Genomic DNA, 24,002 nt, shown 5'->3' with positions numbered 1-24,002 from the left:
AAAATTCTTGTGTTATCTGAACAGGAATAGCAATTGGAAGTGCACATTTGCTATGATGTTGTTTGCTGGTACATGGTGTTCTGCAAACTACTGGTAAGGATGGGAAAGAATAATTTATTTACTACTCTACTAGTTTTGTGAAAATTCCTGTTTCACATCATCAGGAGAAATATATGAATAAAAACAGGTTATAACACATAATGAAAAATCCTGTTCAGATTTTTCATTATGTGCTATTATATTTCATTACAATTTCATTATATGCTACAATAATTTTTCATTGTTCTTTCCATTAATAACAATGGAAATTGTGCATTTGATATGATGTATTTTTCTGGTACGTGGTGTACTGCATACTACTGGTAACCACATGTGTTACGTTGAATTAGAGAAGACTAGACTTAATGTAAAATCATCCCTTGTTTTTCTGTTGCACTGTTCAAGCATGTTTGATCATCATTTCAGCTGATTCTTTGAACACTCTTAGAACAAAAAAAAAACCTGTAATTTATGTCGAGCATTTCAGTTTGTTGTCAATTTGGTTTTATTTGTATGTGCTGCTAGTCCTGGTTTGTGCATCCTTTCATTCTCTATGTCCTGATGTCTTCAGATTGGTGCACTTCTTCCAGCCTACCTGCATGCCCCATGTAGTGTAAATCACAGCTAATCTTGTAGACACCAGATTTTTGATAAGTGGCAGATGGGAAGGTTTTGGAGGTTTCACGAGATTAGCGATCTTGTTGAGAGGGCAGAAGGCAACCTTTATATTTTGTTGACATCCCCCTGATATTAATAATCTATGGAATCCCAAGAGTACATATGTATGGCTTGCTACTAAGCCCTATTGTTAATACAAGGTATTCTCCACCTTCATTACTATCCAGCACATCGACAAAACAACCTGTTTTGTAAAGAATACAGACACTTTATAATAAAACCTACTGATCTACTTGCAAGCCCTGACATCATTAATCTGCTCACCAATATATTAAGAACAGAAACCTTACAACTGCTACAAGACCTATTTCCAATGACACTGTAATTCTTTTTAAATATTATATTAATAGTATGTTTGGATTAGTTTGAAGAAAAAAGCCATTCAGTACAAGGAAACATGACCTAAAGTTTGGCTCAGATATGTTGACAACATTTTCATCATTTGACCTGGCTCGATTATCCTATCAGAAGAATTTCTCACATACCTTAACCCGGCGCTGGTGAGGTGGGAAAATGTAACAAAATGGGAAGGTGGGATCCCACAGACCCATCCAAATAATGCAGTGTATTATAGAAATCCATATCTTTTTAATCAATATTAGATTAAATATTGTTTGAGTGTCCTATAATTTTACAGAATAAAAATGCAGATCTACAAAATTAACTCATGGTTACTGACTAATTCTAAATTAATTTCACTATCATCATCTCTGCTAAATGGCTCCTCATCTGTCAAAGTGTCATCTATAAGTTGACGTAACCTCTGTTCTTCCTACTTGTAACTCATCTGGTAAAAAAAAAAGATATTATTCTTAAAATACCCTCTAAATATTTACGAAAACGTATTTGCTTATAGTTGGTATGTAAAAATATAGAAGACACAGCAGTAACGATAATATTTTAGTAGAATATATATGAAAACAACTTACGTTTCAGAAGTAAATATAGTCACACTTTTGGTAAGGTGGGGTCTGGTGGACCCCAGCACACTTTACACCTCTGCACACTAAACTTGCTTGCTGCAACAGCCTGTCGTCTATGGCGTCGAGTAGCAGGTTATGGAAGGGGAAGCTATACTGAGGCATGACTCACTGCCACGCATTGTTAAAAAGTTATAGTCAATTAAAAATCTTTGGGGTCTGTGACACCCCACCTTACTAACACCGGGTTAATAATATTCAACCTCAGATTAAATTCACTGTTGAATTGAGGTAAACAGGTCTTTACCATTTTTGAACACACTTATAGAAGTATCTGAGCAGAACACACACTCAATTTCTAAGTGTATAGAAAGCCAACAACAACACCAAACGATACTTGCATGCCAAATCCCATCAGCATCTGGAGCTAAAAATAGACATTATTCATTTCCTATGTGACAGAACTTACAGAATCTCCACTAATATAGATAAAAGAAACCAAACACTTGACTATCTAGCATCACCATCATACAAAAAATGGTTACAACTGAACATTAGTCAAAAAAATTCTAAGTCAACCTCCAAGAGTTGGATGAATACTAAAAACAAGACTTCAGGGGAACAGTGATTTTCCCCTATATACAATTATTTAGATAAAATATCATAGATGCTACATCAAAAAAATATAAGAGTTGCCCTCATCTCCTCAACAAGATCTCTTATCTCATGAAACCTTCAAAACTCCCCATCGCCTCTCAAAGAACACGGTGTCTACAAGATCAACTGCAATTGTGGTTAACACTACATAGGACAGACTGACAGGTTGGGAGAAGTGCTGAAGACATCAGGACATAGAGAATGAAAGGATGAATAAACCAGAGGACTGGCAGCATATATAAATGAAACCAAACAGCAAGTATTATGGCAACAAACTGAAATGCTCCACACAGATTACAGGTGTTTTTTTTTTTTTTTTTTTGTGTGTGTTCAAGGAATCTGCTGAAGCGATCAAACATCCTGAACAGTACAACAGAGAAGGATGATTTTACATTAAGTCTGGTCTTCTCTAATTCAACATGACACACACACACATGGTTACCAGTAGTTTGCAGCACACCACGTACTAACGAAGAACATCATAGCAAATGCAGACTTTCCATTGTTATTCCTTTTCAAATATTCCTCATGATGTAAAATAAGAATTTTCACGAAATTAGTAGAGTAGTCAATAAATTATTGTATCCCATCTGGTTCTTTCATGTGGAATAATACTGGCAAAAACAATTTAATATGTCCTATCTCCATAGAAGCCTATGCAACAAAAAATACTATAATCAGATATTATTTACAACTGCAATATTTGCTCTAAAAGTAGCATTTAAAAAGTTCAGTGTTTTTCAAATATGTTCTCTTTGAATATTCTAAACCTATTCAATAATTTTCTTAACCAAAACTTATGTTTCAAGATAAATTTTAATTTCTCCAGGTAATAACATTTCTCTTACTTGATTCATGTCCTGAATAAACTTTAAAAATTCTTCTTTGGATCTGATATAAAAACCAATAGCACAGCTAGGATCCATATCAGAGAAAGACATTGTACATGGAATGGAATTGTGGAAACTCTGGAAAAACATCATGTAGGACTAATGAAGTTAATTCAATTTAGAAATAACATAAAATGCATGCTTCATATCATTTCATAGAGAAAAGCCGAACACATCAAAGGGGCTGGATCAGTGGTTCCCAAACTGTGCGGTACCCTGAGGAGCCACGAAATATTCCAATATTTTCAGTGAAATGACACTTAGCTCATGTGGTTTTAGAATTGGACCATCGATGTATTGATGCAATGATAGGAATGACATCTAACAGACACTTCACAAACCACTAATTTTATGCTTTTAGTAATACATAGCAATACTAGATGCTTACAATCCTGATACACTAAGGACACCGTGAACCGAAAAAGTTTGGGAACCACTGGGCTGGATGATTATATATATATATATATATACACACACACACATATATATAATGTCCATATCCATATTATAACGAAAATATACCGTAAAAAGGTTACTCATGCCAATAAATCTTTTCATGGAATTGTACTCACATTCAAGTCACACAAGACAGGAGTGTGACTCATAATTGCAAAAATACAGATTCCTTAATTACATTTTTTTTTTGCAGTTGCAGAATATCATGTCTAATTTATATTAACCTCCTATGCTTCCAACAAAGGTGGCAAAGTTTTTTTTTTTTTTTTTTTTTTTTAAATGGCAGGAAATAGAGCTTTCATAGCTCCATTAAAATTACCATTCCCATTTAGTTGAAAACACCTGGTGGTTTGGATTCCATCTAGGTCATAAAGAATACTTAATATAATAATAATAATATAATACATAATAATGCTTAACAGGTGTCCATAGAGGGGGTGGCTCTACCTAGTTAGGACTAGTCTTTTGTACAAGTGTAGTTTTGTGCTACCTTTGAGTGTGTGTGTGTGTATTACAAGTCTCATTTTGTACTCTCGGACTTTGTCTCTGTAACTGAGACGAAATAATGGAAGCATTAAATACTACCATTAAATTTTTTTTCAGCAGTTTTTCCCAGCACTTAAGCCTTAACACACGAATAATGCACTGTCCCACCTCTCTGTTCAATCACGGTTTGCAGATGCCTACCAACAGATTCCAAAAGGTGTTGAACATTCTCTGTGTGTGTGTGTGTGTGTGTGTGTGTGTGTGTGTGTGTGTGTGTGTGTGTGTGTGTGTGTGTGTGTGTGTGTGTGTAACTCAACTCATGTCTGTAACAGCAACTCCATCAACTCAGTTCACACTCATTCTGTGGAGGAGGATCAGCAGTTCTCACAGCCCATTCTAGCATATCCCACACACATTCAGGGGAGTTTGGGAACCAAGGCAATGTGGCAGATTTGTTGTCGTGTTCCTCTAACCACTCAATAGTTGTCCGAGCCCAATGACAAGATGCGTTTGTCCCGTTGAAAGATGGCACTGTGGTCTTGCATATATGGATAGAGATGGTCAGCTAACAGGTCCCTGTAGTATTCAGCATTTGTGGGATTATAACCAACAGACTTAGGGCATGCCAAGAAAAGCTCCCTAGACCATAACATCTCCTCCACTGGGCTGTTAGATCCCAACTGTGTAACCAGGGGAAAGGGATTCATGCTGTTTACATCAAACGTGAACCCAGCCATCAGCATGATGCAGCAGGAAGTGGGATTTGTCACTCCAGATGACTTTCTTCCATCTGTTGAGGGTCCATAACCAACATTTTTTGGCAAAGTGTTGTATGCAATGCCTAGCTGTCATCATGGGCACTTTTGTTGGTCTCCAGGTGTAGTAAGGCATGGCACACAGCAAATGTGGAAATGGGTCAAACTGCCCCACATTTGTACTGGTGGGACTGTTGTTGAAAGTTTATTTTTCACTTGGTTGTTTATTTTTTGCCTGGCTGTCATCATTGGCACTTTTGTTGGTCTCTAGCTGTTGAACTCCAGGCACACAGCAAATGTGGAAATGGATCAAACTGCTCCACATTTGTACTGGTGGGACTGTTGTTGAAAGTTTATTTTTTTTCACTTGGTTAGACTATAATAAATTTAGTTTAATCCTTTATCCGAGTGTGAGCAAACAAAATTTGCATCTAAAAGTATCTTCAGGACTGGGGTAAGGTGGTACAACACCAGGCAACTCATTGCAAAAGTGGAGCAAGGTAACATCACTCCTATCTCAGTATCTCCCATAATGCAAAACACATCTCCTTGTGGATATGTATAATGTTATGCATTAAGGGAAGGGCCACTACCCAGACTAGTTTCGACCTTTATTGAGATCTCTTCAGTGGGAGCCAGGCCCAAGTGGAGATACCAGGCAGAAGCATTAGCAAGGTCATCTCTATCTATAGGAGTTGCCAAATGGTGTGCCACCATTTTATTAAATTACTCTGGATTTAGAGAAAGATGTTGAAAGTTTATTTTTCACTTGGTTAGACTATAATAAATTTAGTTTAATCCTTTATCCAAGTGTGAGCAAACAAAGTTTGTGCCTGAAAATATCTTCAGGACTGGGGTAAGGTAGTACAACACCGGGCAACTCGTTGCAAAGGTGGAGCAAGCTAACATCGTTTGGCAACTCCTATAGGTAGAGATGACCTTGCTAATGCTTCTGCCTGGTATCTTCACTTGGGCCTGCTCCCACTGAAGAGACCTCGATAAAGGTCGAAACTAGTCTAGGTAGTGGCCCTTACCTTAATGCATAACATTATACATATCCTCAAGGAGATGTGTTTTGCATTATGGGAGATATTGAGATAGGAGTGATGTTAGCTTGCTCCACTTTGCAACGAGTTTCCCAGTGTTGTACGACCTTACCCCAGTCCTGAAGATACTTTCAGGTGCAAACTTTGTTTGCTCACACTTGGATAAAGGATTAAACTAAATTTATTATGGAACTGTTGTTGCTGAGATACCAGTCTTAACACCCAATGCTAACCTCTAATATCAACCACACGACTGACCAATGTGAGCCCTTCTGCTGGATGCCTGTTAATGGTTAATCCAGTCTTAGTATACCCTTGATACAGTGATAATAATACAGGAGCAAGCAGCAAGTGTGGCTGTTTCCAAAATACTGGCACCTACCCTCTGGGCCCTATCTGCTTATGGCCAAACTGGCATATGTCACCATGTTTCCCCATTACTAACAAATGGTTACTGATTATGTACAGAGATAGGTGTGTCCATTTATAGCAGCTGCACGACAATGAAATCACATTGTACTTCGTTATCATGCCGAATATGTAAATGGGGGGGGGGGGTCCTAATGAAAAGCTAACTTAGTGTATAGGTGGGTTATCAGCTCTCAGTAAATAAGAATGTGTAAGATGACTGTGACCTATGCAGAGCCGAGTAAGAACAACTTCCACTCCTTTCTTTCTAGGTTGATGGTTAATTTCAAGTGTAATCTCATGCAAGTTGTTTGTCAGTGTTTCCTGCCATTAAAACTGCCACTGAGTAATTAGCTTTGATCTTATAAGCTGTATGAAGTCTGTATATGGGGACTGTCAAACAATATGGAAAAAAAGTATTCTTCCATAGATGTTCTCTTCAACATACCAAATTAGCAGTGGAAAGATGGGAAAGGAGCAGCTTGAAAGATCTACTGCAGAATGTGAGCAGGTTGGCATATGGAAAAAGGTATAGACTTTATTATTAAGAAGGAAGAGGTCACAATTGTCAAGCATTTGAAATATTACAACCTTCTCTATTCGTGTCGGCACTATCCCAAAGAGTGCTGTGTCCATTAAAGTCATCCATGAGAAGAATGGGCTGAGGCAGTTGCAATATAAGATTATAAACGTTGATCTCATTTAACTTAACTAGGTGGTCAATAAATGGAGCATATTGTAATAAGAAATCCCACAGATATGGGCACTGCTACTGCTTCTAGAGCAGTATTAAGTTGGACATGTTGGAAAGGAGTATGATTGCCAACTAGGATAGCTACTCCACCATGAGCCAGGCCATCTCCAGTTCTCTCCTTACAAACAACAGTAAAATGACTTAAGTTTGTATCCTCACTAAGTTTTAAATATGTTTCCTGTAGACAGAAACACAAAGTTTGTGTTTCTGCAGCAGAACCTTGATATCAGCATTATGGCAAAATACACGACAGTTCCCCTGTAGAAATTTTCCTATTATTTTTGCTTTGTAGGCTTGTCTATTTCCAAGATGTTGAGGACTTATATTTGTCATGCATATATTTATCTATTGATTTAGGAAAGTAGAGATGCCCGATGGGGATGTTTGGTGGTTTATCTTTAGGTGAGATTCTTGCCATAATTTTCTTGATAAGAGATTTCTCATGAAATGGGATCAATTTTGGAGTTGTTTTAAGGAATGGTACAACTGATGCACTCCACAGAGACATACAGATTCGAGTTGCTATTGATATTACTGTGATATTATAGTAAATGAAAAGCTGCAGAAACAGCAAGAGATTAGGTGAACTGAAAACAGCAAAAAACAAGAGGTCCAAAACCATAAAAGAAAACTAAGAATAATCAGGAGAATGAATGTAAGCAAATAATTATTTATGGCAATTCTATGACAAGGAGAGTTCTTCATGAAAGCACTACAAAATCATGTTTTCCTGGTGTGAAAATTAATAATGTCAGTAATGCTGTCAGAATGCAAAAAAGGAAAGTGAAAGAACTGATTGCTTTGGCTGAAACCAATGGCCTGAGAGGTGGGAAGTACTGTATGAGTGAAGATGTCAAAGTGTTGCTGGAGGAAGAGAAAAAGAAGAGTGACAGGATGAGATGTGTGAGTCTGCTGCCATGCTACGATAGAGATGAACTGAGGATAGAAATGATAGCTAATGAATAAAGATGCAGGTTGTGCAGAAGGAATGATGTAGTTTGTGGACTCATGGCCTGAGTTTGATGGAAGGATTTCAACAATGATGATGGACTGCACTTAAATGGATTCAGAGTTAGATGTCTAAAGAGAGAGAGAGCTTTATTCACTGAGAGTGTGGAAGTGCAAAGTCAGAAAATCTAAAGCAATTAGGGAACATACCGCCATCAGAGAGGCCCCCGCAGTTATCCTCTATGGTTTTGAGCCAACATTCCCTGCTGATTTCAGGAATTCCCATGTGAATTCGGGGTTTCCAGATATTGATGACTATCTCAACAGCCTGATCACTGATAATAGAATTGCGTATGAGATGGTATACGAAACCAGTGAAGCTTGCTCAAAAAAGGCAAGAAATTATGCCAACAAATTGAGGAGATACAAGGATCTGAATCCTGGCGATCTGGTATTGTTAGAACAGAATTCAGTTAATAAAAGAGGGGGGGAAGTTTGGAAGGAGTGCAGCCGGACCATATGAAATTCAAGAAAAACTGTCCCCAGTGACATTTAAAATAAGAGAGAAAAAGGAACAAGGGAAATCTTGGGTGGTGCATTCTGATAGATTAAAACTTTATAAGACGAGGTCAAAAAGATTGGTGTGCCTGGGAGATTCAATGGAGAGAGTATGAAGAAATAGAAGGACTGCCAAAGGGGATAACAGTCCTTGTCAAGGAGGAAGCCGCAATGTGAATGCCCCCTCAGGAAGAGAGAACAGTACGGATTATCAAGGAGAGAGAGAAATGCCAGGCTCAGAAAGGCAGTTCTCCAGGTTCAATCAGTTTGAACAATGCATGGGGGAAGACATAGCAAACAAGCAAGTGCTGACAAGAACAGAAAATGGGGTCGATAGGGATCAAAGTGAAGACAGAATACTAGAACAATCCCGATACAATCTTAGGCCCCGACGAAATGGGAACGTAGATCACAGGAAAGGAGTTTATCCTTTAAGGATGCACGCCTGTGATAAATGGACGTCTGACAAGAAATTCTCAGTAAATGGGTTAGGTGTGAGAAGGAAATCAGAAGGAGAGAGATACAGTCAGGATAAAGCACGTAGCAGAGCTCGGTGCATACACTTCACAAGGTATTTTTTTAACAAGCAGCAAGTTCCTATTGAGATGAGAGGAGAAGGAGTGGAAAACACTTAGAGAAAAAGAAATTTCTCTTAGAGAAATTTTTTTGTTTAAAGGGGGGACCTTTGTTACTCCTGATATCTTGAGAATATAGTATTCTCAGTTATCATGGTGTAACATGAAAAATAAATAACATAAATAAAAACCCCTGCATAAAAAGGATAATTTAGTTAATGTAATATTCTTGCATCCAGTATAAATTGAGTAAAATGTAAAGGTCTATTGTTTAGTTAAGATAACGAAAGAAAAGAATGTATTAAGATGTATTATGACTAAACAAGGAATTTGTATTAAATAAGTAGCTAACTAAGAATTAATATAGTAATGCGATTAAGAATGAAAGAGTTAAGTGCATAAGTATAAAAGGATGAGTCATGAAATACGCTATGTAAGAGGCTACGGATTAAGCTTTAAGTAGAATTCTGAGAAAAGGTTTGAAAGGGAGTTAAGATAGAGGCTAACAAGAGAAATAACGGAATATCGCTTAGGGCCTATGCCCGGATGGGAACTTCGTTACGAGTTGCCGATCAAAATGATGTATGGCGGCCAAAATGCCACCCAATTGGTAGACAGACGGAAAACAAGTAGGAGGTGGGAAAAAGAAGTAAGAAAGGGCGCCGTTAGGGAAGCAGCTATAAAAGGGTTGGTAACCCCCCCTTCAAGGCTTTTTCTTTTTGACTTTGGATTTTCGAGGAGTAGGCTCTTTTGGGTCTTGGGGAAGACGTTTAGGTGGTCAAGGAGGCTTGAGGCCTTTTTGCCTTTTAGCGAGAAGAGAAGAATCGTTTGGATAGTCGCGGTGGTTTTAGTTTGGTTTTCTAATGGATTTCACGGTGTTCCTGAGTGGAGAGATATGGCATATATCCTCATGCCACAACAAGGAATCGAAGGTGAACGGGAAAGATATTCCCGTATTCCTATGTAGAAAGAGAAATATACCAGAGTCATAGGAAGCTGTGAAAATATCGATGTCCTCGTTTTGGATAGTACAGCCGACGGCACAGATGTTCATATAGCCCAGAACTGCAAGAAGTTATGCAAGCAAGTTCATTCAGTAGAAGGTGAAGGCCCGTAAGTGAAGCTAAAGAAAGGCATTGTGAATTTTGTCTTATGTTAACTAGAAGTTGTATGTGATAGATACCATTGTCATATTACGGAACTGTTAAAGTGATTAGGGAGAAATTATAATAGGACTTTAGAGTTTGACAGAGAGTGTTAAAAGTAAGCTAGCTAGAGTTGATAATTTGTGAATAATTAATTATCCTAAGAATCTTGAGTGTCTACTATATTGTAAAAGGAAAGTTAATGACATAGTTGTGTGTTAATGAATATTGAGTTTGATTAGTGTAAATTGAGTAACCAAGTAGCCTGAGGAATTTGAATGCCTAGTGTGATGTGTAGAGAATCGGAATTGTCATAAATATGTGCTAGGGTAGTTAATGTATTTGTTAGTGTACTTGGAGATGAATAATCTATTAATGTGTGATGATCTAAAACTTTTATGTTAAGTGAATTCATGTTTTGTATAAAAAATTTTGTGGCGACATGATCATAGTAACCTTTGTCGAATCATAGCCCAACTACTTGTATTAAGCTAATTTTAGTGTGTAAGTAATTTAGTTGTGTATTTTGATATGTACCATGTTTAGAGAAATAATAAACCTTTTGTTTAATGATAAAAGAAATTGTCTGATATTGCTAATCCAATGCACCGCTTAGAAACATTCGAGCCTAACCACGCGGGGAATTAATGTTAAGAAACGGGAAGTTTAAGGAATAAATGTTGAGTAATAAGAAGTAGTGTCACGACTGCAATAGTTGCACTTTCAGTTATTTAAGTTCCTTTCTGTTTATGTATAAGATATCTTAAACTAAATATCCCAAAGGGCGCAGTTAAAATATAAATACTAGGGATACTATGGAGAACAATAGCTCAGATATTAGTGGAAATTTTGGTGGTGTTGTGAAAATAGAAGCTAGAAGAATACAGACGAAATATCCACGCAAGATTTCAGTTTAGTACTCAAATATTCAAAGTTTGCAATTTCATATTTTAAAATAAAATACAAAATATAATATTTTAAAATACTAAATAAATAAATAAAGTTTCATTTCAGTTATCATGAATAATAACAAATACGGGTAACCCTCGTATAATGCGGATGTTAGGTTCCATAGAAATGCTGCATTATATACATCACATTATGAGAGACTTAGATCACATAGAAAAAGTAGGGTTAGGTTCCGAAATCGTTTTTTTTAAAATTATATAAACAACAATGACATCCAACAAAAACAATATTTTTATTTAATTCAGGTAATTCATGGAAGTTAAGAAAACAAACTATGAGACAAATACATAGTATAAAATTATAAAAATTACAAATTGCACATAAATTTCATTGCACATAATGCATAAATGTTTTAGACATAATAAAATAAAGCGCATATTTTAATCGTCATCACTGTCTTCAGAAATAACATTTCGTAGATGTTCTTTAAGTGGCCAGAGGTCGTCACCACTTGAAATCTCTTGGACATTATTTGTTATAATTCTCATTGCATACTTCGGCTGGTTTAGTTATCAAAAAGTCAGTAATAAGACTTTGCTTACCACTATGCTGCAATTTTTTATTAAGTTCATAATATGGCACTAAACAAATATCCAACCGTCTTGTGAATTTTCTCCGAGTGCTCCATTGAGAGATCATTATCCGTAAAATAACTTCCTGACTTTTTTGCCAAGTCCAATCCTTCTGCTAATTTCTTTAAACTGAATTCTTTAACAGATTCATCACAATCAGAATCTTCGGCAGAACTTTCCCCGCCATCTATTAATTGTACCAGTTCCTCCTCATTTAAATCTGTTTCTCCATCAATTAATCCACTAATTTCGTTTTTCAACCATATCGCGAAAGCCCTCTCCACCAAAAATTTATGCGACGTTTATTATACGACTTAGCTCAGCATCCACTGGAGGTACGTAATTTTGTTCCAGAATGGCTTCAGGCCATATTTTTTTCCAGCAAGTATTCAGTGTAGAGGGTTATAATTCCTTAATGGACAGAGAAATAATTTTCACACAATTCAATATTGAAAACTCTTTCCATGCTTGAGGCAGTGTCATGTTTGAATTAGATTCCATTTTTTCCAAAATTAATTGGAATATTCGCCGAATATAATATGACTTAAATGTTGATATTATTTCTTGGTCGAGTGGTTGAAGAAGTGAAGTAGTATTAGGTGGTAAAAAAGTTATTTTAATATTTGGATGGCTTAAATTTGTTGGATGGCCTGGTGCGTTATCTAAAATTTCTAGAATTTTGAAGTCCATATTCTTTTTCTTTGTGTAACTTTGTACACCGGGTACAAAACACTTGAAAAACCAATTTTCAAACATGCTTGCTGTAGCCCATGCCTTTTTGTTGGCCCGCCAATAAATAGGTAGGGTGAACTTGTCAAACCCTTTCATTGCACGAGTTGCGGATCGGTTAATAAACTTTGGTTTTGTCATGTAATCATCTGATGCATTACTACAAAACAGTAAAGTAATTCTATCTTTGGAAACTTTGAATCCAGGAGCTGATCTTTCATTTTTCAAACTATAGGTGTGTTTTGGCAATTTTTTCCAATATAACCCAGATTCACCTGCATTGAACACCTGGTGTGCACTATAACCACCTTCTTCAATGATTTTTAAAAGTTCTGCTTTTTTTCCGGTATTTCCGGGCAGCTGATGCTCCCTAGATTTTAAGATTATACAAAGAAAACCGCTTTTTAAAGTTTTCGAACCAACCCTTACTGGCACAAAATCCATGCTGAGAGATTTTTTCTGAAGAATCTTGATCAAGTTCCTTTAAATGTTGATAAACTTTGAGAGCTTTTTGCTTAATAAGGTGTCCATCCAAAGGAATTTTCTTTTGAGTGCAATCTTCTATCCAAATCATTAGAGATTTCTCTATTTTTTCTATTAGAATATCGCATACATGAGCAATGCGCTTTGCACTTACCCAGCAATAACACTTTCTCAGATTTTATGTTTATTCTGTTTGATTGTTTGAATTGTTGATTCAGAGTCCTTGCAATAACTCCTGGTTTTTTTACAATTTTCAACCAATCCAAGATTTTAATTTTTTCTTAGAGAGAAATGAATTTCCTCTTCAATGTTGGTTTTTCCCCTTTTGTTGCAGTTTTAGTGGCCATTACAATAAAAATATACTTTTACATTAAAAAAAAAAGCATTGCATATGTATGTAACTCACCAGAAAATAAACTGCTCAGCTTGAGAATAATATACTTATGATTTTTAATGCACTTTCCTGGCAGAAAACAAAGACAATTTTCAACAATAAACACTTTATACAGTAAACCCTAGATGGCGAACCTATGGCACTCGTGCTAGAGGTGGCATGTCTGAGAATTTTGCTGCCACGTCAACAATTTACAGGTTATATCCTTTTATATGCTTATAAATTATTCAACTTTTTTTTTTAATTATTACAATACGTACAAGTTGAATTTTATTTTACACGAGAGAGCAGCTATAAAGATGTGCATATGATTGGTGCGGTATTAAAAAAAGATCGCGCGACCCAAAGATAAAGGCAACCGACAAGTGTTGAGTTGAAATGCTAATTCTCTTCAATCGAATTCCATAACATCTGAAACTGTCATAACAACATTCACTATTAGTTTTTTAACACATTCACGACAGCGTGTCATTTATCGTTCCGATGGAACTTCTCATTACCGACTGGCTCAACTCACACAAAAGTTTCAACCCTTGGTTGAATTTTATGGCTGCTTGTTTGCATTTGAGCTGGCAGACGAACTCACACATTCATTATATGGCATGTTTCAATTCTTGGTAAAATTTTATTTCAAGTTAGCCTTTGTGATCTGCCATAATGACATTGAGATTTCAAATGCAATCAAACAAACACTTATTTCATAATTGAAAAATTGGACAATAGTTTTTAGTTAGATGTTGTGTTTCAGTGCAACATATGATTTTGCTTGAGTCTATACAGCATAGTTTCTGTGAGAGGGGACATGTGATTCATTAGTTAGCACCGTTTTTATTCCAGCTGTCTCTAATTGCACTATTTGTTGAGAATTACACAGAATGCAAAAGTACAGTACAAAAGTAAAGGGTTACTACAATTTGTAGGCCGTGTTGTATAAGTACCGCGTTATATGAGGGTTACCTGTATTTTGAAATAAGTGCAATATTCCATTCTCAGTATAAAAGTGAACTAAAGTTTTTTCTTTTAAGGTTACACGGTGATCAGCATTCATATTTATGAATTTAGGGACACAAAACAACTCAAACCAACACAACACAATTATTGCTAGAGGTCAGGCTAAAAAAAAGATTAATCAACAGCTTAGATTTAATTTACTGGTATAGAGGTGCAAGAGCATGTAGCTTGGTTCCGTATACACATGTATCCTTCTGATGATGACCTCAATATAGGGGGTTGAAACGTCAAGTGTTATTTTATTAATAATTAGTAAAATGATCATTTCAACATGTGTTTCGTGTCCCTAAATTCATAAATATGAACTAAAGTTTAACAACAGTAGGATAATGCATGGCAATCAGCTAACATTTCCATGGCAAGCATCACATGACAACAATTATATGTAACCACTAGAATCTTTTAAAACAAATGATTTAAAATAGGTCGATATCACCTATTCAGGCAAGCTCACCACAAGTTTGTGATATCTGACTCATCACACGAGTCGGATATATCCTGGACCATATTAATGAGTCAAGATTTGTACTCCTCTGTGCAGCCAGCAAAGTTTTTGCACACCACTGACTTCTATGTTGCAATAGTACCTACAGTATGATACAGGAGATAGCGAATATTCTGTCATGGTGAAGGAGACAAGTTTCTTCCATAAAATCTCACCACACAGGAAGTGTTGCATATCTCTGTATTCATCCTTCAAGACACTACAACTAAATGCCTGAGTCAATATGCCAGGAGAAACAGCTCAAATCTCATAGGTGGAATGATTCACTTGAGCATATGTATTCCAGACATTATAATGTCTGGAATACATATGCTAGACACTAAAATCGGAGATTCCCAACCAATCAGCAAAGAATATAGTGTGATCCATATCGCATATGTAATAGGGATCTGATATGTAAAACATATCAGATCCCTATTACATATCCAAGAAATGATACACTAGCAATAAGCCATTGAACAACTTGTATAGAACACTTCAAAACAACTAGCAACACAATATATATAGAGAGGTCATTTCTAATTTGTATATGACTAATGCATAGCCATATGTTTATTTTATTTTATTTTAAATTTGTACAAACTGTACAAATCACACATCTGAAGAAAGAAGTGATCAGTAATCCAAATCATCACGAAATAAAATTAGATATTCTCTGTATGCCTTTGCTACATAAACCATAATAAGATTTGCTATGTGCAGACACTGTCTGCAGGTTTAATGATATATATATATCCTCAAAAAAGTTTAAGGATTTTCTTTTATGTGACTCTTACCCATGAAAGGTTATAAACCTCAAGTACACTGGTGCCATGGGTGGGTTATGGTTATTATGACAGTAAAACATACTTAAATTTAGATTACTGGCTTCCAATCAACAATTTTCTTCCAAATTAATGCTACTTGCAGTTTCCAACAGTTTCAGATCATATTTTGGTCTTCTAAGGAACTACTGGCTCTTTACCATATTCCACCTTAGATTAATTCTATTCTCACATCTTTAAATGCTAACGATAAAGTTCCTTCCTAATATCTTCATTTTTAGGTTGATCCTATTTGTTCATTCCAATAATTTTTCTGTCATATCTGTAGTTGACTTATTTCTAACCTAACTTTCAAATCCACAAGTTAAACATTATTTTAACTTATGGATTTGAAACATTGTTTTTTCTGACTTTCTACCATATCTGATTTGTTTAAACTGTTATCAATTTCTATGTTTAATTTGCCATCTTCACAAAAATTGTCAATAAATAATCAAAATATTTCTGTTCTATAAATTCACCACTGAGAATATAGTTACTGCTTTCTTCATATTCCTATGAAGAAAACGTTAGTCTCAATTTTCATACTGAAGTTGTCATAGCAATTATTCACTTAAGTTAGTAAGTTAGCAAATTATAAGCTATGTAAGTAGAGAATTGATTTTCAAATTCCAGTTCTGATATCAGGTTTAATGCTATTATCCTTCATAACATGATGCATATAGATGATGAAGAGTTGGGGGGAGGAGGCATGTGTTTCTAGTCTTACATCTGATTTTACAAACTATCTTCTTGTACATTTTTTAGTTCTAACTATTGTCTTATGACTGAAGTACAGCCACTTTTTACTATAGTAAATATCATAACTCACTCGCAGACTACAATACCATAATGAGAAGTCCCAACCAAATCCACATAGGTGCAATTCTAATCTAAAGACAAACTATCCATTCTAACAAACTATTCCTGAAGTCATTACAAATTTGCTGAGAGTCAACTAGATAGGCTATATACTGCTCTTTATAATTTACCCCATACAAATGTAACATTTTGAGCAGCATTTCTCTTTGAAACTCATTAAATGCCATTTTTAAATCTACAAGACTTAAATACAGAACTCTAGTTATATTACAATGATTCTTCTACTATGTCTTAAAATAAATATCTAGCCCAATTTGACCTGAATTCAGTTTATTCTCAATTTTCTCTTAGTCTTTTATCAAGTATGCTTTCATGAATCTTATCTGAAATACTCAGAGATTTCTTGTGTTAATTCTCGCATTGTCTTATTTCTATTTTTAGAAATGGTACAACTGATAGTTTAGTCATCTGGAATTATACAGTGTAGCCACTATAAACTTTTATACTTTATAATCTAGTATTTCTAATTGAATATCATCAATGCCAGCTGGATTTCACATTTCTAATAGTTTTTTTATTTTTTTTATTTCAATACTGAAATGCACTAATGATAGAACTCCTTGTGAGCATTTCCTATCACTTCTTCAAAACTAAAAATAAGAAATTCTGTCATTTCTTATTTTCAATACATTTTCATGATATTTATCTTCTATATTCTTTCTAAAATTTTACCTTAACTTTTATTTTTTAAATTTTTTTCCTCTTATTAGAATTTTGAGTTGGGATTTTTTTTTTTTTTTTTTGGTAGTTTCTGGTCATATACCATCAAACTAACTTGATGGTAATCAAATAATTCTTAATGGACAAATATATTTTCTTTACACTATGTATTTTCTTTCTGTTCCCTATGTTACATATGAAATATATATATATATATAATGAAAACCTACATGCCTTAATAGGAAAATCAGGTACTAAGACATCCACAGTTGATTGGTAGTAATGCGGATCAAGATAGATCCACTTGTCACCTGCCAATAAAAACATAAAAATTAAATAAACCAAGGATTATAAAATTTAATAGCAAAGTCAATTTAAGAATAACTCTGAAAGTTAGATATTTTAAAAAACTTTACTTTAATGACTTTTTTTGCCTTATAAATTTGAGTGATGATTTAAAACTGGAGTTTGGTAGGAAGGGAACACAGAAATGTTTCTGGTATTCAAATACATTTGAAATCAGGGGAAATATTCTCAAGTAACCAAAAATATAATTTACAAATGTGAAAACAAATGCTTACTAGATTGACCATTACAATATGAATCATTTGTTACAAAAAAGAGACTACTATTAAAGTCAAACTTATCGTGAAAAAAAAAATTTCAAAATAAGCACCAGTGTTATCTACAGATGTCTTATAGTAACTTCTTCCAAAATGTTGCATAATATTTGCACATTAAGAATCAACAGTTAGCATGATTATATTCTGTCAGTCTTTTAAGAATAGCTGATATGGGTGGGATATAAAATGTTACACCCCCACAACCAACCCAAATGTTAATAAAATAATGAAGTCCATGGAATGGACAGGCCACTGCATAGTGTCATTATGAATAATCCACTAATATCAGGTACGCATTATGGCAGTTTGCTGAGTAAAGTACCATCCTATGGGCTACCTTCTATCCTTTGTAATTAAGTTACAACTTTCCCTCTGGTTGCTCTTGTCATGAAAAAAAGCTTTTTGATTTTTTCAATTAAAGATGCCAAGAAATTATATTCTTAGTTTCATCCTTTATCCAAGTGTAAGCAAACAAAGTTTGCACGTGAAGTTGCTTCACAACTGGGCTACTTGTATATAGATGCTAATGACTTCACAAAACTGCCTTGGTATCCAATAATGTAATGCATATATCCATATGGACATGTCTAATGCTATGCATTATTGGAAGGTCTGGTAGTGGCCCAATTTTGATCTTTACTGAGGTCTCATCTGGCTCCCACAGATGTGATATCAAGGTTGAAATAGTGCCGAACTCATATTTCCATATACAAGCAGCCAAAAGGTGGCACACCTTATTACTAAAATACTCTGGATTAGAGATAGATTTTGAAAGTGAAAAAACCTTTCTGCAGGTCTTACAACCTTTCACATGTGTATGTGTATCAGATAAAATTTTAAGAAAAAGATAGCCTCTCAACAAAATAGTAATTTAGTACTGGAAACACTTCTCTTACTATATATCTATATTTTTTTTTTAATCATTAAGGTTGCTAGGATTTTCAGCTTGCAGAAGTAACTATGTTTGGAGTATATCCATTTAAGATAATTCTGCCCACCTCCCAAGTCAAAACAAATAAGCTGTATCTTGTTTACATCATCATATAAAACATTAATTTTTGGACTGCACCTAGTAGGCTCAATTAATGCTGATGGGTTTCAGGGTCCTAAATCTACAGAGTCTATTTAATAACCATTTTCCCAGAAACATAACCATATCAACAAAATTCTTACCCTCTTATTTATTTGTCATAACTTAAGAGGATTTTTTTTTTTTTTTTTTGGTCAATCTAACCACAATAGGCTGGAAACCCACAGTACATTTCAGTGATGGGATAAGGTAAGATGATTCTTTCTAGAGGCCAAATATTGAACCTTTTCAATCTACTTTAGACCTTCAATAAGCAAAGTGGTGGTCTCAGACTGCATGACAAAAATCACCTACCAGCTAAAGGATTTTCACATATCTATGTCATACTACAATGCAAACCAACAGTCTATTAACGGGCGTTTGATAGAGAAACAGTATATGTTAATTATAGGGTATTTCGACATTATGCCGATAGAGGGTGCACAAATCGAACAAAAGTTGAATTTTTTATTAATTTGCATATACCCGATTAACTTCTTATTTGCACAGTTTGATAGTTAGCACTGCCATATAGCTACAGAAAAATCAACATAGCCACATAAGCAATTCCTAGTGAATAATAGCCCTTACGTTTACATTGTCAGTTGTACTACAACAGCATGTGGCAAAATCAAGGTTTTCTGAACAGAAAACACAAAAAAACACAAAAATGCTACAAATTAGAGCGCATTCAGTGTATTTAAGTAATTTTCGTTATATACAGCATAATTTAACCAACTTACCGGCTATTATGGATCAAATAGCATCCTCATGCATTTCGTATCCATCATATATTTCAATGTAATATCAATGGTATTACAATTTTAATATGCACTTCGCATCTATGATAACCTTGACGTCTATAGACGTCTTGGCCGGTAGCGTGGTTAAGATGAATGATGAAAACGATATCTACTCAGCCAACAAATGGCTTTTCTTTTCTTTTTTTTTGCAATATTTGTAATGTAACTATTTTCGGTGGCCTTTGTCATCCATCAAATTTGTTTAAGAATCTGCTATTCTTGCACACGCATGGCATAAATTTTTAAGACCTCTAAGGAATGCCCGATGAACTGTCCACAGTGTATTTGGCTAAATAGTCCAGAATTTTTACCTTTGTATAAACAATCATTCTGTTATATGCTTGTACCAGAAATAAACTGGAAGGCAAATTCTCATTAAATTTGCTCTGAAGATAAGTAACCCAGATTTATGAAAGCACAATGTACCTTTTGCTCTGAGTCATTATTGCACTGAGCACAACATATGGGTGACCAAAGATGGAGTTTGACCAATTCTTGAAATTGTATGCTTAAAAATTTAAGTTGCTGCTTGCAATGGTTGAAGTTTCACCAAGTTTCTTCTAATGACTGTTTCTAAACATAAAGATCATTTGAACTTTGTTTCTTTATCTGTAATCTTCATCTGTTTCTTTTCTCTAACCAAGAAGGTTAAGCTCTTTAACTTCCTCACAGTTTATAAAAAACAGTAAAGCATTTATTAGTCTTGCCCATCAGTCCAATTATATATTCCTGAGTCCTTGCTGTGATCATTGCTTGTTTCGTTTAGCAATTTTTCAAAGCAATTACTCCATACATCAAGGATATCTCTTTTCTACAGTTTTCATGTCACCTTTATCATCTCTAATTCCTTTTACAGCACTCTTTCCTCTATTTCTGAGCTTTTTAAACAGCCTTCAGAATATCTTGTTACCTTCTTGATATTTATTTTCTATGTTCTTGCCAAAGTCCTCCCATGACTTTTGTTGAGCTAGTTTTACACAGTGTTTAGCTTTCTTACATTTGTCTCTGTATTCTCTAAGAGCACAAGCTGACTTATTTGCCAGGAACTTTTGATATGCTTTCTTCTTTTCCTTCACCGCCTCTTTAACTTCCTGTGTCCACCATGGAGTTCTGATTTTTCTATCCTTGCAGACAACCTCACCACATGCCTCTCTGGCTGAATCAATCAGGATTTTCTTCAAGGTTTGCCACCAAATCTCCAAGGTTTGGTTCCTGTTCTCAAACTCTTTCATTTTTTCTTCAATAATCTTTGTGTATTTTAGTCTACAGTTCACATCTGAGAGCTGTTCAACTTTTATTCGCTTTAAAACTTTCTTACATGTTATTCTTTTCAATATGAAATTCAATTTTATCCTGCTCAAGACTAAATAGTGATCACTTCCAATTTCAAATCCTCTGTACACTCTGGTGTCCTGCAACAGGGAGAAAACATTACTATCAACAATAGCATAGTCAACGAGACTTTCCTTCTTTCTTGCTTCTTCTCTCCATGTGAATTTGTGCACAATTTTATGTTGGAAAATTGTGTTAGTAATAACCAGTCCATGTCCTGAGCAGAAATCCAACAGGTTTTTGTCATTATGTCTGACAATCATTTCCTACTCTGCTATTTAGATCTCCAACAACTCCAAGGATCAACTTTTCCTTTTTCATTGTGTCAGTTGCTTTCTCTAAAAATTTCATTCAAGAAGATTAGCCTCATATTTAGTTTTGAATACTATTGCTACTCCTTTTCACTGATTGTTATGCCTGAATATAACCGCTGTGGGCATGGATGTTTGTGATTGTCTGGGGAAAAACTAATGGTGGTGGTCGGCAGTGGAGACAGAGCTGTAGAGCAGATACCCTCCCTCGATGAGTCTTTGGACTCCCTGGAAGTGTCAAATAATAATAATAATAATAATAATAATAATAATATATTTTTCCAGTTTTTGTTTTTTTTTTGTTTTAGTCACCCCTATTATGTGGATCAATCTGGTACTAATCTAATTCTTTTGCTAGTTTCATTTCTTTGCCATTCAGGCTTCCTATGTTGATAGTACTGATATTGAACTCTGGTGATGTTGAGTTCAGATATGTTTCAGGATTGTTCCAGTAGCTGACTTTTTGCTGTTCACTCTGGTTCCTGGCAAAAACAATGGTGCTCTTGTTTAACCAGGCAATGCACCAGCTGGCATGAAATTTTGTCATGTTGTACTACCATCATTTTACATTGTAGTTTCAGCCAATAAGAATACAATTTAGTTGGCTAAATCCTAAATTGCCAGTCCATCCTCATTCATTCAGAATCCAGGTAGATACCTAACATGGTGCACCACAAGAAGATGAGGATTGGACATTAGGTCAGAAGCCCTGGTTACTTCACACTGGGTGCAACAAACATTCATACTAGACTAAGAATTAAGACAGATGGACATTTAGCATGTGCATGGAAATTAAACATGCAATTCATCATGAAACACTAAAACAAACTGGGAAATGTAAAAACAGTAAGGATACAACTTTTGAATTTTTTTTTTTCTAAAATTCAACAATCTCCTGTAATGAAGGTACAGAAAATGGTTCTCATTTTCTTCTCCCCACTGTTAACTTATACATGGAATATTGTGAAATACTGCTTTGAATCTCTCCCACCCCCCAAACACTTTTGCCAAACTTATCTGGTTTAGAATACTGTCAATGCCTTTGCCACCTGGTTGCATGCTCCTCAAGTTCTATCTTTCTGGGTTTTTTCCCTTATTTTAGAAGCAAAGTCACTAGTGAAGAAAAAAAAAGAAAGAAAACAAAAAAAGATACTTTAGCTCCCTTTGATACCTAAAATTAAACCCCGTCAATACTTACATTAAAAGGAAGTAAGAGTATTTTGTTTGGTTTGCTGTAAATCCAACTTATATTCATAGACACTGTTTCGCATTATCCACTCTGTTGAAATATTTAGCATTTTCAAAAATTTAGCTCATAGAGAAGAGTGAATTCGGTCTATTATTGCATCTGGAATAATATTTCATAAATGTCATTCAAACACTGAATATAAAACGTTTAATCTAAAAAAAATCTTCCTACTGCCATCTATATGTAATCAGATTACATATATACCACCTTTCTACTTTACAAAATACCCATAATATATACTGGTTAGCTTTCCTCTCAAACAAGAGATCATAAAAATAGTTGACACTAATAAGATTTATGTCCATATGGTTTTTCATATGAATCCCACCCATAAAACACTGTAAATCAGCAGCACATTAATAGTATGGGTAGCTAAGGATTAGATAATCTGAGTCTCCTGAAATCAAAACAAAAATGTTTTCAAGGCACACCTCTGGCATTAAATAAGCAGAGTGGTGATTTTACACACGGCAATGAAAATCATCTGCCACCTAGACCTGCATGAACACCCATGCACACAGTGGCATTCAAACCCACAGTCTGTTAGTTGGAGAGAAAGTATGCTATCCACCCATCCAGGCCAGTAAACACAGTCAATGCCAACATGTAAAACAAATCACACATTTAGAACTTCAATTTTTGTATAAGTGCATGTAGATTCAAGTGCAATCTGCTTAACAATGGAAATTTAAGTAGACATGCACGAGTTACAATTAGATAGATACCTTACATAAGAAAATTAACTATTAGCATACAATTTTTATTTTATAGGGGTGCAATTTTGGCTCACCTCCTCATAGTGTACCCTGGATAATAATAAATGAGCTACAGCAAAAACTAGTCGCCAGACTAACAGGATCTTTTGGCTATTATCATGCAGTAGCAAGAGATTATAGAACATTATCCTTTTGAAGACTGACTAAAAAGCTTGAGCATTCTGTCTGAATTTGCCAATTAAAAACTAAAGGTATTAGCAGCACAGAGTGCAACTACCTCTCCATATTTTTTTTTCTCAAAGATAATATTGATGAACTGCTTCTCCAAGACACCCATACAGCTTCAGAGGAATAACTCTGAAGAAGGTGCATTATTTCCAATTTCTACATCACTGGAGCAGCATATCCCCAAACATGGAATAGCAACATATATTTGAAATAATGTCGAGCATGTGCCAGTCTTGAAATCAAATATAGAAAATAACAGCCTTTTACGCAGTGTTGCTATCAAGGTGGAAGATATTAATATTATCTATGTTTACAAGCATCCAGCCTCTGGCAGACACTCATCAGTAT

The 24,002-nt window shown here is 35.1% G+C and overlaps 1 protein-coding gene across 2 annotated transcripts in view; it reads right to left on the bottom strand.

The window, feature by feature from the left end:
- Positions 1 to 24,002, bottom strand: part of LOC150095602 (cysteine protease ATG4C-like) — a 158,926-nt gene that overhangs the window by 27,631 nt on the left and 107,293 nt on the right. For both annotated transcript variants that reach the window (XM_090409877.1, XM_090409878.1), the window contains exons 7-8: positions 17,558 to 17,634; positions 3,143 to 3,262 (exon numbers count right to left, since the gene is read on the bottom strand). In XM_090409877.1, coding sequence (XP_090266003.1) covers positions 3,143 to 3,262; positions 17,558 to 17,634 — 197 coding nt within the window. The remainder of the gene's footprint in view (positions 1 to 3,142; positions 3,263 to 17,557; positions 17,635 to 24,002) is intronic.

The sequence above is a fragment of the Typopeltis vanoorti genome, chromosome 20 (genome assembly GCF_054136105.1).
Source record: "Typopeltis vanoorti isolate ZY-2024b chromosome 20, IOZ_Tvanoo_1.0, whole genome shotgun sequence".
In the NCBI taxonomy this organism is placed as follows: Eukaryota; Metazoa; Arthropoda; class Arachnida; order Uropygi; family Thelyphonidae; genus Typopeltis; species Typopeltis vanoorti.
Note: the sequence above shows the minus strand (reverse complement) of the source record. Positions and strands in the feature narration are given on the sequence as shown.